This window comes from Pyrgilauda ruficollis, unplaced genomic scaffold, assembly GCF_017590135.1.
Source record: "Pyrgilauda ruficollis isolate IOZ18807 unplaced genomic scaffold, ASM1759013v1 scaffold47, whole genome shotgun sequence".
In the NCBI taxonomy this organism is placed as follows: Eukaryota; Metazoa; Chordata; class Aves; order Passeriformes; family Passeridae; genus Pyrgilauda; species Pyrgilauda ruficollis.
The window spans coordinates 4,183,147-4,196,635 of NW_024526266.1; the positions used below are offsets into that span (position 1 = coordinate 4,183,147).

The window sequence follows — 13,489 nt, forward strand, 5'->3', positions numbered from 1 at the left end:
TCAGGATGTGGACACTTCCAGAACAGCAAGCATGCAAGCAAATCTACAAACTGCATTCAGGGCTACATACTTTTACAATTCTCTTCAAAGTTGTTCTTTATTTCACAATGCATGATCATGTGAGGTGGCATTCTCAACTCCTGAGAGTAACACTACTCCAGGTTTCAAAGGAAAAGTACAAGACAACCCATGAAGGGAAGGCAGTGCCTTTGAAAAAAAGCCTCTTTCCCCAGATCAAGAGATGTTTTTACTGCCAATGCTGTCACTTCATGTTTCACCCTTGAAAATGACAGGGGAGAACAGCCCCAATGTGGTAACCCACTGAGTGCAGATGCCTACCCATAATTCAACTATTTTGAATCCTTGTTCTGCCTGACTTCACAAAAGCATCTCCCTACCCTCCTAGGACTGTGCAGCAGCTCTAGGTGTGTAGGTCCAGTGTCTCCTGGGACAGGGACTCCACAAGAGATGCTGGTGGTATCCCTGCTGCATTACAGGAGAGTCAACCACTTCAGCAACTGCACCTTTCGATACAGTTGCTGCTCCAATTGCCCTCAACTTTCCCAAATGAAACAGTGTGGAATGGCAGAGGGTGCCCTGGAGCTCTGCTAGAACAGCATCCCCAGCCAAGGAAGTTCACAATGAAACTGGAGTAACAGTAGAACATCTGGCAGGTGGTATGGGCTGGGTTATAAAACAGAACTTACAGGGAAAATCTTCCAGACAGTTTGAGTTTCATTGTGGTCCTTGACAGACACAGTTCTTTGGCTCCAAAAATTAGGATGGTGATCAGAACACACTCAAGCCCTGGTAATGCAGTGAGGGCACCAACACCCTTCAACTCAAACTCAGTTTCTCAGTGATGTGCAGCCACTAAAAACATGGGACTTTCTGGCTGCCTTTTCAGCCCTCCTGGAGGCAAGGCAAAGTCCTGATCCACTCTGAGCACATTGCAAGGACAGGAAACAGCCTCAGAGAAATTAAAGAGGTAACATATCCTCATTCTTTCTCATAGGAATGCACAAAGGAGAAGAAAGGATTAAATTATTCAAGGCTGAGGAGCGAGAAGTCAGCTAACAGTTGTTACCTACCTCAAAATTCACAGGGTGGTCTTAAATGGCAAAGAGACTCTCTCTTAAATGACAAAGAGACTTCAGAACTCACCTCATTGCTTAGCAAAAACTGCTTCTATTACAGAATTGAAAAGCCTTATATTAAAGGCAAAGACCAGAAGACAGAGGCATAACAAATAAATGTATAATAAATGAAAAAGTATAACAAATTAAAAGACCAAAACCAAGAATCTACTCATAATCAGCAATCTCTCTGAACTTCCAAAACATGTTACTATTAACTGACTTGCTAATTGTCTATGAAAACCACAACTCAGTTTTCTTGCTAAAAAAGTTTCTGAAAACATATTCAAATATTATTAATAGAAAAATGAACCATTTTTTATAACAAAAATCTTGATTTATTAAAAGCTGGAACTGGTTAAAAATAAATCCTTGACATAAGGTTCTTGTTAGCTTTAAACTGTAAGCATAAAAATACCCCAGAATGATGTTTTGGTATGGCTGAAATGTACACTATATAACACATAAAAAGCGCCTTGACTTGCTGCTATTATTTTTAATTAGGCTCTGTAGCACGTATGGTTTTACCTTCCAACACCAGTTCAAATTGGGAGAAGGGAGCTGCAGACCCATGGGACTGGCAATTCCATGGCTCATGCCTTGGAGCACTAATGCATTTTACATTAGGTCTGAGCATCAGGAAATCCTGGCTGCTGGCGCCAAGCAGCTCCAGCCCATAATGACCCACATGTGAGAAGTCAGATTCACCACTCAGCTGCCAGTATCTATTCTATCAAACAATTCACTCCTGCTCTGCTACAAATAAGACAGAACATTTGCAGCACTCCACACTGTTTCCAATTAAGACTGTGTGTCTGGACTGCAGATAAGTCCATGGAGCAATCTTATTGAAAGAAGTCTTCCTAGAAAACAGGATTCTAGCCAGAAATCCCAGTATTTCCAGAGCCCATCAGCAATGGGTCAACCTGCAGTTCTTCTGTTTTCATTCTTGAGGTGAGCCTTCAGGATGCCTTGAAACTTGCAAGAAAATTCTACAAATACTTAATTTAATTAGGTATACAGCAGATGTATTTTGCTACTCATGGCAGCTGGAATACAATCAGATTAAAAAGCAGGTTCCTATTGGAGCTCCCTGATGAGGGACTGCAATTTGAGGCTGACTGATGTGCCTTCACTTTTAACCAAGGACACTGAAGATGGTTTTGCTTCCCAGCTGAAAGTTCTCTGGCAAAACTTGACTGGGGCTTTCTCTTAAGTTTACTGGAAACAAAGGAGTCTGCAAGCTCTACCCTACACACCTTTCCCCACACCTCCAGGTGGGCCTGAAGACTACAGGGAGCACCCTCCAATGTTCTGGTGAACAGAGAAATCCATCACCTCATGGCTGCGTGTCTATTGTGAAGTTAAAAATGGTGAGTCACCCACTGAGACCCCAAGAGCAGCACAGAGCTCACACTTACCTCAGTTTCTCTCCCACCTGCAAGCTCTGCAACAAAGGTTGAACATTTGGAAATGATCAGCATGGGCACCAGCATCCCCTTCCCAAACACAGACTCACACTAACTTGATGCTTACTGAGTAAAAATATTTACTTTTTTTTTCTAGAAGATTCATCTCAAATCCTGCTTATTTTTTTTCCTCCTTGAGCATGTTAGTTATTTTAATTTGTCCCTAAAAATGTTATGACCACCACTCCAACCCTTACTCAATGTTCAGCTTTCTGGTGCATCACAGGTAGAACAAACCAACAAAAGTAACTGTCCACCTTGATTTACTACAGGAAGCCAAAGTAAGGGAGGAAAATAATTTTTTTGCTTCAGCTGTACATACTGTGAAGGACTTACATTTTACAAATGGTGACTAAAGGCGTTAGTGGTGAAAAGAACATTCTTCTTTTGGAAAGAAGCAGCTTCAGCCCCAGGGCTGGGCATATCCAGATAGCTGAATCCTGTTGAAGTGAATTCTATACTTTGACTACCAAGTGTTTGAACTATTTCCTGCTCATGAGTGCACAGAATTCATGCTTTATAAAAGGCACTTCCTAAACTCTACAGCATCAGGATTTATGAAGATTCTATTATCGGAAATTATAGTCTTTTTTATTTTGAACTCATGGGAGAAGTTTACTCAGAAATTCAAACTGGAACAGCTTGCCAACATCGAGAAGGAGAGGTCTTTGACTAGAGGGGAATTCAGAGAAAGATCTCCCAGAACACCAGCAAAAGCTGATGCCTTTTGTCCCTACAGCCCATTTTCAAAGTGCCCTCAGGAATCTAACCAGAATACCTTGGGAATGCTTAGGTTAATGGAAAAACACCAAAAACCACCAAACCCACAGCAGCTTATTTTAAATTTAAGAAAGACTTAATTTTAAGAATATTGGAAATAAACATCATCTGGACAATCAGCATCTCTGTAGATGTTTCCCAGTGTCTGAAGAGTATGTATTTGAGTAGTTGTAATAACAGGTGGTGTATTCTTTGTTATTGTTCTATTCCACAGCTTTTGGAAAGCTGTGATGTATTACATGTTAGGATGTTAAAATAGACATGTGATTCAGACAACAAATTAGAACTGCTTGTGCAGTGTAAAACATTCCTACTGCTATGGGGGCAAAAATTACTGAGCACTGCAAATGAAGCCCTAAAAGAAACTTGAAGGGCCATTGGATGGTAAGAATTCTTTAGTAGGAGCAACTTACTTGCCAGAGAAGGGGTGCTGCCCAACCAGGTCTCCATTCTGCAGCTGGTAATCCCCAAAGATATCCGGGCTCACCGCTCCATCGGGGACTATCAGCCCATCTGGAAAACAAAATACAGTCACTTGGCAAGGAGCAGGATTGAGGGCAAGTGGGCAAGACCACCTGTCCTAGTTTCTTTTAGCAATTCATTAGGAATTTAACTTACAATATTTCTGTGAGGAACAAGAATCAACACTAATACTGAAACCCAGCGACTTGAAATACAAAAAAAAAATCCTTACTGGGACTCCAAGGAGCTTCAGCCCACTGCCCTGAAAAATGCTGCACCTAGAAATATTCTCTTAGCCCTTCTTCCTTAAGCCTATAAAAATTATTTCAAGACCCATCAAAGTAAGCCCAGAGAACAAGAAATGAAAAAGGTAAAACATTAATCTGGGCCAGCAGCATAACAATAAAAAAAAAGCAAAGGTCTTAATTGTTCAGAGTCTATACCACACCACTGTATCTCTTCAAACTTGTTGAGAAAAACAAGAAAGTGACTTCAAACTTATTTATTTTATCTTGCCCATCTTTTAATATCTCAGAGCTCTTTCCAACAAGGGCAGGCTTTTCATGTGATATCCTCTCAAGAACAGAGGTTACAGATTTTTTGTGCTCCCTTTACATTACAACACTGGTATATGAAGATGCAGACATTTGTAAAGCCAGAAGTATTCCTTAAAGGCTTCACAGTCCCTGCTTGCTTTATGAGGAAAAGAAAATCAGGAGCTAACATCTTCCTTCTGTTACATCAGTGTAAACCCAGAGAGTGTCTTTGAAGTCAAGTCAGTGAACTGACCCCAGCTGAATGAGAGCCCAGCTTAACTCTTTGCTGCTGCCATTCACAAAACACATTTCATTTTAATATTAAGGGCACAGTTCTTACTTGGTAATTAGTATTAGGCTCTAATCAGATAAAACAAGCTCTTTCATTTAAACAGCCCCTACATCAGTTTGTCTCCATCACTGTATGAGAACAATTCCAGACTTGAAGTGCAGAAAGCATCCCCATAAAACCAGGGCAGAAACAGGTACATCCAGACTGATACATTAAGAGTTTAAGAGAGGGAAGACAGAGATTCCTAATGACTAGGAAGTTACAAATGCCATTCCACTTTAAAGAAAGAGAGATAAGATCCAGGGAGTCACAGGCCACTTAGCTTAACCTCTGTGGTTTCCAAACTACTAAAACTGCCTGCACAGGAAGCAGTGGAAAGTTACTTACAGACACAAGGGCTTAGAGATGACGACTCTGGCATTCAAACAAATCTCCCAGTGCTTTATGAATTTACCTGGTGTTTTTTGAAGATAATATAGTGACAAGTGATAAAAGGAATAGAATTGACACATCTAGATTTCTAACAGACATTTGATGAGGTGCTACAGAGATTCATTTAGAAGATAATACCTCATGGGAAAGTGACTGAATGCAAGGCAGCAGATTGCAAATGAAAAATGCCAGCCATGATCAGACCACATTTTAGCAGCATCAGATTGCTGTACATGGCCACGCTCTAATTGCAGACATGTGTGTACAGTATGTAAAGGAGTATGACTTGACAAGCAAGTGTTCTGGCAGGGATCAATATTCCTGTCTCTCAGCATGTTCAGCAGGACATGGGTGCCCTGTGATATCACACAAGGAGAAAATGTCCAAAGAAGTGAAAGGAAAGTGGAAATGGCCTTTATCAAGACTTGTGCCAAATTTTCCTAGCTCACCTCCTAGTCTGTATGCTCCACTGAACTGAAATGAGGAGGACCATTATCACTTTTATACCTGCAGCACTGGAGATCAAAAGCAATCCATTTAAGTGACTCTGCATTTTAAATAGTCAGGCTAGGTTAAAAATTCTCTTCTTTGAGAGCAGAGAAACTCAAAAAATAACATATGTCTCTGTATTAATAAAGCAAGCACTACATTTTAACTCTGAGGCTACTGCTACCACTACTTAAAGTGTCTTCAATCAAGAGTGTTAACAGTCAAACCATAACACTCAGAGTTATGGCTCACATGAATTTATAGGAAAATGAAAGCACATGGAGAGCATCAGCTGCAGAAAATGTGATTACACAGTTAAAGGACATCTGTTGTTATGTACATTTCAACATAAATTAGGTTATGCACTTTCAGAGCAAGAGAGGCACTGAGCTCAGGAAGGCAACTTCAGAGATTCGACCACATTTTTCATGTAGATTTAAATTACTGTGCAAGAGAGAGATTGACCAGTCATGAAATAAGGAACTCATCTTGCCATCAGAGAGCTCAAGAATGATTATGGTCAAGGTGGGACTTGTACTGTCAGCCATCAGTGTAGATCACTTCTAAAATTATCCAACTGAAATATAAGTATTTAATTTCTGACTGCACAAAGATTTGTACTTTTGGTGGGTTTGGGTTTGTTTTTTTCACTAAGTAATGATCTGTCCTTCAGAACCCAAATCTCTGCTCCAATTGGTACCTTAACCTGTAGCTTTTCAAAGGAATATTATGTCACTTTTGAGAAGCCACATTTCAAAAGCTGAAGTCTAGGAAATTGCAGAAGCACACAATTACTGACACTTGTTGCAATGAACCTGAGAAGTGAATCTACCTTTTGAATATAATCACTCTTTAAAAAGGGCTACCTTTAAAAACAAAAGCACATTTCAAACATCTGCAGAACATATCACCAGAATTCTACCTTTCCTTCCCAGTCAAGTAACAATTCTAACACAAAAATCCAAAAGGGAAAAACTATCACACTAAGAGGCAAGTTGCTATGGCAGAAGAAAAAGAAGCCTTATGTTCTGATATCCTTTGAGAACAGTATTTGAAATGCTACTGAGATCTTGTACAATTATTTTCTTGCAGCAGCTATGAGTGAAGACGATGGGGTTTAGTGGCTTTGTTTTTGTAATTACTCTTCCTGCAAACTGATCCAGAGTCACAGAGTTTTGTGATTCATGCTTCATGGCAAAGGACCGGACACTTATGTGGAAAATGAAAAACACAGACTCAAACCCAGCAATTAAAAAAAAAAAAAAGCAAAAATTCATGCACTCAGTTATCCAGGAGCTTGAAAAGGATCTAAACCCATCAGTTTGAGAGGGTAAGCAAACTCCTACTTACAAAAACTTATGAAGACATTTATCCACTGGGCAAATTATTTTATTATTGTCTCCTGCAAAGTTTTACTGAGCCTTCCTCCTGAACAGCTGGCAACACTGGATTAGATAAATCAGCATTTACAGAACAGATTCACACACTTCCCTAAATCCTAGATATATAACAGCAAAACTCATACAGATAGATTTGTTTAAAGTCATGAAATGATGTCATGATGGCCTCTGCTAAGGAATCTACAAGTTTGCTGAGAATCAACTGAAGTCTTTCATCAATATCTGCAATAAAAATCCCATGGCACAACACAATAGGCAGAACAAAATTCAGCATAAATCCCACAGCTGGGAATTTAAAAGGGATAAGAGAAGGTTTTTGTTTACAGATCAGGGAAGAACAAGGCTGGGCTACCTTACTTGACTCCATTGTCATGGTCCATCAGCTCTCTGAGACAGGTCTACTCATATTCCTGCACACCTGTAGCATTTCCTAAAATCATGGATATGCAGTACTTAATCCATCACTATCACCCTGATGCCTTAGGATTTTAGCTTTTGCATTTTTCAAATCCAGTACTGCTTTAGTGTATAACTCTGAACTCCATACAGAGTGTTGGCTGCTGTCTTCACATTTTGGTCAGACAAAACAATCCCTCTGGGCCTGAAACTCAAGGACACCCTACAGCCTCAGGCCCCAAAGAGTATGAACAAAAGTGAACTGGGGAGGAGCAAACTGGGGGTAAATGACTTCATTACCTGAAGCTGTAATTGGAGGATTAACCCCTGATATGTAAATGGACCAAACTTATAATTGTCTGAAAAACTCGTCACCATTGTCCATCTTGGGTGTAGCCTCTGGGAGGCTTCTGGCTGCCCAAGCTGTGCCTATTGAATGCCTTCAATAAATACCCACTTTTACTCTCCTCATCTTGTCTAGCCTCTGTTCCAGGTAGCCACTCCATGGTATCAACCCCAACAAGGACAAGGCCATCCCTGGATAGCACCAGTGCTGCTCCCAGTGCCACAAAACAGGAACTGTCCTGCTGGTTTGAGTCAGACCCAGCTCAAGCTCCCACTGCAAATGCAGAGGTGGCAACCCCAGTGCTGAACACTGACAGCCTCCCCCAAGGACATACTGGGATCCACAGGTGTAATTTTACCTGTTCTGGTCTGGCATCTTCTCTGAGCTTGGTCAGTGGTGGCAAATGCAAACAAAGTATTAACTTGGAAAACACTGAGAAACATCCCATTTCCAAGAAGATAAAAAGAGTCAAATACAGACAATGAAGTCAAGGTGAAGTCTCTAAATGAGAGAGCCTCTAACTTTAAGGTAATGGGTAGTTGTGATACAAATATATGAAGTTAGAAAAAGGTATTTAGGGAAAGGCATAGCTGGTTGATTTACTGACAAAAATGTTCTCTTAGGGGCATGTTATTCTATACTGCACAGATCTGCAGGAAAGGGTGAGATTTAGCATATCTCCCTCATGTAAAAAAATTGAAAACATTTGATCTGTTAAAACATCCTATTTTGATGTTTTAAGGCTGATTTGTTAAAGAAAAAAAACCCAACAGCTGGGCAGTGACATGATCTCTACATTCCTCTACATGTTGTTTAAGCATTTCATATATTACTTACGTGTCAACTGTTAAGAATTTGTTGGCCATCTTCAAATCTAGCAAAATTATGGAAAGCTCAGGGATTGCTGAGTCCATTAAAATCCCCATCCAGGTAGCTGCTTTACCTGCATTATAGTAGAGGTCAGGTCTCTCCAGAATATCCCCCTCGTGGATGTAGGGCTCGATGGGATCATCCCCGTACAGGTACTGCTCGCTGTCGTCCATCTGCCGGCTCTCCACCATCTCCAGCCACTGAGAGTTGTGCCATCGAAACTTCTCCGTCTGGATTTTTTTAGCCCATTCCTCGTCATATTCCTGGTAAAAATCACCACACAGTGGTTTAGGATCAGCTGTAGACAAAGCTGGTGTAACAGGAAATGGCAGGGAAGGCCAACATCAGCAAAAGATGTCAGTTTAGGGCCCAGTGACTTAAGTGCTCTGCTCAGCTGCATGTTCTTTGAGCAAAAGGGATTTTGCAAGCATTGGGCATTATTTGGGTTTGTGATACAGCAGCACAATCTTCCCTTCATGGTTTGGAACTTCACTCCATCCAGAAAAAACTCTGCTTTGAACAGAACACTTCCATCAGCAGTCTCCTCATTTGGTTTAATTAAGAAGACCCAATTACTGCCAATCTTCAGGGGATTTTTAGTAATTAATTATTAACACTGGCCAAATACCCTGCACATCTTCATTAGATGAGCATTTCCTAGGACAACTAGTTATTTAAAAAATCTGTTAAAAAAAAGGCTGTGATAAAGCCAATAAATTTTTTTTATTTCATGAGCTCCAGCAAGAATTCCATTTCGATTTCATGTCAAATTTTATGTATAATATCTAACAACTACAAAAATTATAGGCAAGTAAACACTGAGGGGAACTTCTCCAGAAAGCTGAGTAAAACAGGATATAGATTCCAGTCACTATGGATAAACATGCAGGCATGACATTTCAGTCTGGATTACAGCCTAATTGCACTCAAGTGATGTGATATTCATGTAAAGGAACACCAGCATGAAGTGAGATAGCCTATGGTCACTGTAATCAGCTGTTTGAGAAGGATCTTCTGAACAGAGCAGATCTGGGGGCTGGTGATTTCTACAGAGGGAGCACCAGCCCATGGGCAGCACTCCGTTCCTCAGTCCTGCTGGGAAGATAAGGCCCAGCTATCTCTAGGAAGCTCATCAACGTATGGAATCTGCAGATGGTATCAATTTGGGAATAGTCACAAATAATGCACCACGATTTGTGCTTTTTTAAACCAAAGCATTGTGAGCAAGAATAACATCTCTAACCAGAATGTTTGTTCTTGTGGGAAGAAATACCCTTATGAAACACATCCCACTCCACTGTCTTCTAACCTAACAAAGGAGAGAAAAGTTGAAAATAATTTCTTAACTCTCGTGGTGGTGAACACATGATCTACACATACTTTCCTCAGAGATCTAAGCTGGAGTAGTTTAAGGCTTTAAAAATTTACTTAGCCCTGAAGATGACACACAATTAGTGACAATGCCTTGGCTGTGGAAGTGGGAACTTCTGACATGCCAAAGCAGATCTGTCTACAACCAGAGGCCATAAACTGGCAGACAAGGCACAATCAGCTGGCTTAGGAGCTCAGGTTATACTTCTGAAAGCTCCATAGTCTGAACTAGAGGTTTTAAATTGACTTCATATTCAACCAGCCTTGTCTTCATGGCTGTCATATGTGTTCCACAGGTAACACTCTCTGCCCTGTGCCTTTTCCACCTTTGGGCTGGTGCATAACACAAAAGCCAGCTGGCCCTGCCAGTCTGGCAAGGTGTCTCTGCCATTGCCAACAGGTATCTAGCACATCCAAAATTTCATTATTCTCAATTTCTCCTAATCCACCTCTGATCAACACTAACTCCTTAGACCTTGCTAATTCCACTCCTCACCATCCTGGCACTCCTGTTCACTGATCCTGTCCAAAACCTGGTGTCCTGCACAACTTCCACACCCAGAGCAGGTATCATCTGTGGGATCTACAGATTAATATTCTCAGTGCTTAGGGAAGCAAAATTCCACTTTCTGTCTGTCAGAATTACTGCAGCCTTAGGGAGGGAGAAAAGACAAGACCAAAACCCAACAAACACACACACCTCATACTGTTTGGAAAAGAGCACCTCAGGCTATTTCTTCTTTTTTTTTCCACTTTTGATTAAAAAGAAAAACTAGAAGTAACAGTAAAAACTTGGAAAAAGCAAGCTCATCACTGAGATTTATAAAATGACCCATAAAAAAAAGACAAGGCATAACTCTTAATGACGACATCTGACCAGCTCCTCTGCTGCATCTGCCAGAGCTAAGCCCTGGGCTGGCTGTTATGTCACTCCCCAGCAGTTGTGAATTACTTACAAGCTTTAGAGAAACATCTTGTAACTGCCAGAAATCATACTGCACTCTCAAGAACACTATTCCCAGAAGTCATGATTGCAAAGAAGGGGAGGAAAATAAACAAATTTAACAAACAGCAAATTAGATTAACCTCTGTGAAAGCTGAATCCCTTTTACATGATCCTGTTTACATTTCAAAGTTCTCAAAAGCCAAAAGGCCATCAGCTAAATCACCTCATTCACATTTACCATCAATGCACTTTGAAAACACTTGAATATTCCCAAAGTTACAACCCTAAACATATCCCACTTCCTGACATCAGAGTTCCACTCACACCACTGTCTGAACGTGCTGAATATCTCTCAGAAACAGACATCAACTTCTTATATCCTTTTGCAAAAATCATTTTACATTTTTCAGATTCTAACGATTTTTCCTTCAGCTGATGACAGCAGGGCAGAGTATTCCTATAAATTCTACATTTCCCATCCTATATTAAGAGGTTTAAGACTCCCAGGTATTTTTCCTCTAGCATTCATCTAAATTTTGGAAAGTGCTTATTAGCAATTGAACAGCACATTACTTAAAAACCACAATTTATCCATTCAAGTACTTTGCCAACTTTGTTCTTGTTGTTCATTCCCAGTGAAAACAGCAAGGTACAAATGTTACAAAGAAGTGACTGCACCAGAACTAGATCAATGATCAGTTTTGTCAGGAGTTTCATTCTGGCAGCAATCACAGAAAAGGAAGATTTGCAATAATCTAGAATGATTTACATAACCCCAGCATTAAAGAAGTTCATTTAAGTAGTGCTAGATCAGGGATATGTCTGTAGATTTTCCACAGAAATATGCAGAACCACCACTGGGTAAATGATTAATGGAATAGCATCAGAATGGAAGAAAAGCTGTAAATGCAGGACTACAGCCAAAAGGCACAAAGAAACCAAATTAAAGACATTTAGAGCAAAACAATTCCCTAAAACACTGCAAGTCTTCCAGTAATTATATTTTGAGCTATTAAATTTTTTTTATTATTATTATTTTGTGGTTTTGGGTTTTTTTTTTGTTTTGGTTGGGTTTTGGTTTTTAAACACATGAAGCACTCCTTCTTCACAATCGAATTTCTGCAAACATGAAACCAGAAAGCTAAAAATTATGGATATACAGCTATAGCTTTGAGCCCTCCAGTCCTTTTAAATGTCAGGCTACTGGAAAAGCACTGCAAGGGAGAATGAGAAGGTGAACAGAATGTGCCTATTTTCCAGCACCACCCCCCTCAAACACCGCAGTGATGGTCAGAAACTTAAAAGGAGGAATTCTCAAAGCTGATTTTATTCTCTTTGGAGCTCCCTGACATCACTGGTTTTAACATTCGGTTTCCATAAATCCAGAAGTGTCATACAAGATGTATGGCTTGACTCTGGGAGGAATGTGCCATCCTTTTTGAAGTTCTACTTCCAGCTTTGTTTACTACTGAACCATTGAAATATTATGAAGCGTTAACTGGCCCATTATCAGAGCGTGTCTGTTCCCTATCAGGGTCCCCTTTGTCACTGGCTTCCGTCACACCTTGTATCTGATTAACACACTATAGGATAACACAGAGCTACACAGATCTGCTTTGTGTTCCCTCACAGCTGATGAAAAACAGATTTTCCTTTGCACTTTAATGTGGTTGCCCTTTAATTGGGTCTGTAATAGGGTTCATTTGATGTGATTCCTCATACTGAACCGAAACTGCTGTACAATAAGTAGAAGGCTCATTATATGTTCAAGGCTCTACTTAGTGATTTGTTACATTCTTCATTAAAAACTTACTGTTTACATGAAAGAATAACCATTTATTAAGAAAGAAAAGATTTATCTTGTCTAGCTATCTGAAAGTTAGGCATGTGATTTTAACCCTGTGCCTCTATAAACCAAGGAGAGAAACACATGTTAGGGATCACCTTCTGCAGGTGTCTACCACACCTACCTTAGGATAAGTACCACTGCAGGGCAATTCCTTCACAGGCCAGGAAAAAAATCCTTCCACCACTTACACCTGTGCAACCTGAAGTCACTGCTTCACAATCAGCTTCATTACTATAAATACACTCTCTCAGGAAGCTCACATAAATCTGACAGCTGAAACTAATGCCAAGGCAAGGAAAAAAGTAACTATTGATACCCACTAAATTTAGGTGGCTCCATAAAATGTGGGGCACCCTCAAAGTTCCTATATTGGCAGTAGCAGACTAGAGAAACTTTTTCCCCTCCTTTTGGAGGAACGTAAGATATATCATCAGCAACCTGCTATGCAAGGAACAGATCAGTGGTTTGGCTCACCTTCCCAGTCCTACAAAGCCAGAGAGCAGGCACAGTGCTGAAAGGTAATCTGTGCAAGGCAGGTTTTATGTGAAGACAAAAACAATCAGGACACTCTTGCCCTATCTAAAGCTGCCTGTGGTTACTCTGCTGCAGGCAGAGCCACAAGAAATAACCAGCACCAAAACACACTGCTGGCAAATTGAACAATGAACAGAGGAAACTTCAGCAGCTCAGCTGCAGGCCCAGCCCCTCGCTGCCC

General features: G+C 40.5%; 1 protein-coding gene across 3 annotated transcripts in view; it reads right to left on the reverse strand.

Annotated features, from left to right (window-relative positions):
* KIFAP3 (kinesin associated protein 3) overlaps nucleotides 1-13,489 on the reverse strand; it is a 68,134-nt gene that overhangs the window by 16,148 nt on the left and 38,497 nt on the right. For 2 of the 3 annotated variants that reach the window (XM_041479088.1, XM_041479087.1), the window contains exons 18-19: nucleotides 8,682-8,871; nucleotides 3,799-3,898 (exon numbers count right to left, since the gene is read on the reverse strand). In XM_041479088.1, coding sequence (XP_041335022.1) covers nucleotides 3,799-3,898; nucleotides 8,682-8,871 — 290 coding nt within the window. Of the gene's footprint in view, nucleotides 1-2,557; nucleotides 2,584-3,798; nucleotides 3,899-8,681; nucleotides 8,872-13,489 lie in introns of all 3 variants that reach the window. The other variant, XM_041479089.1, reaches the window with a different exon arrangement.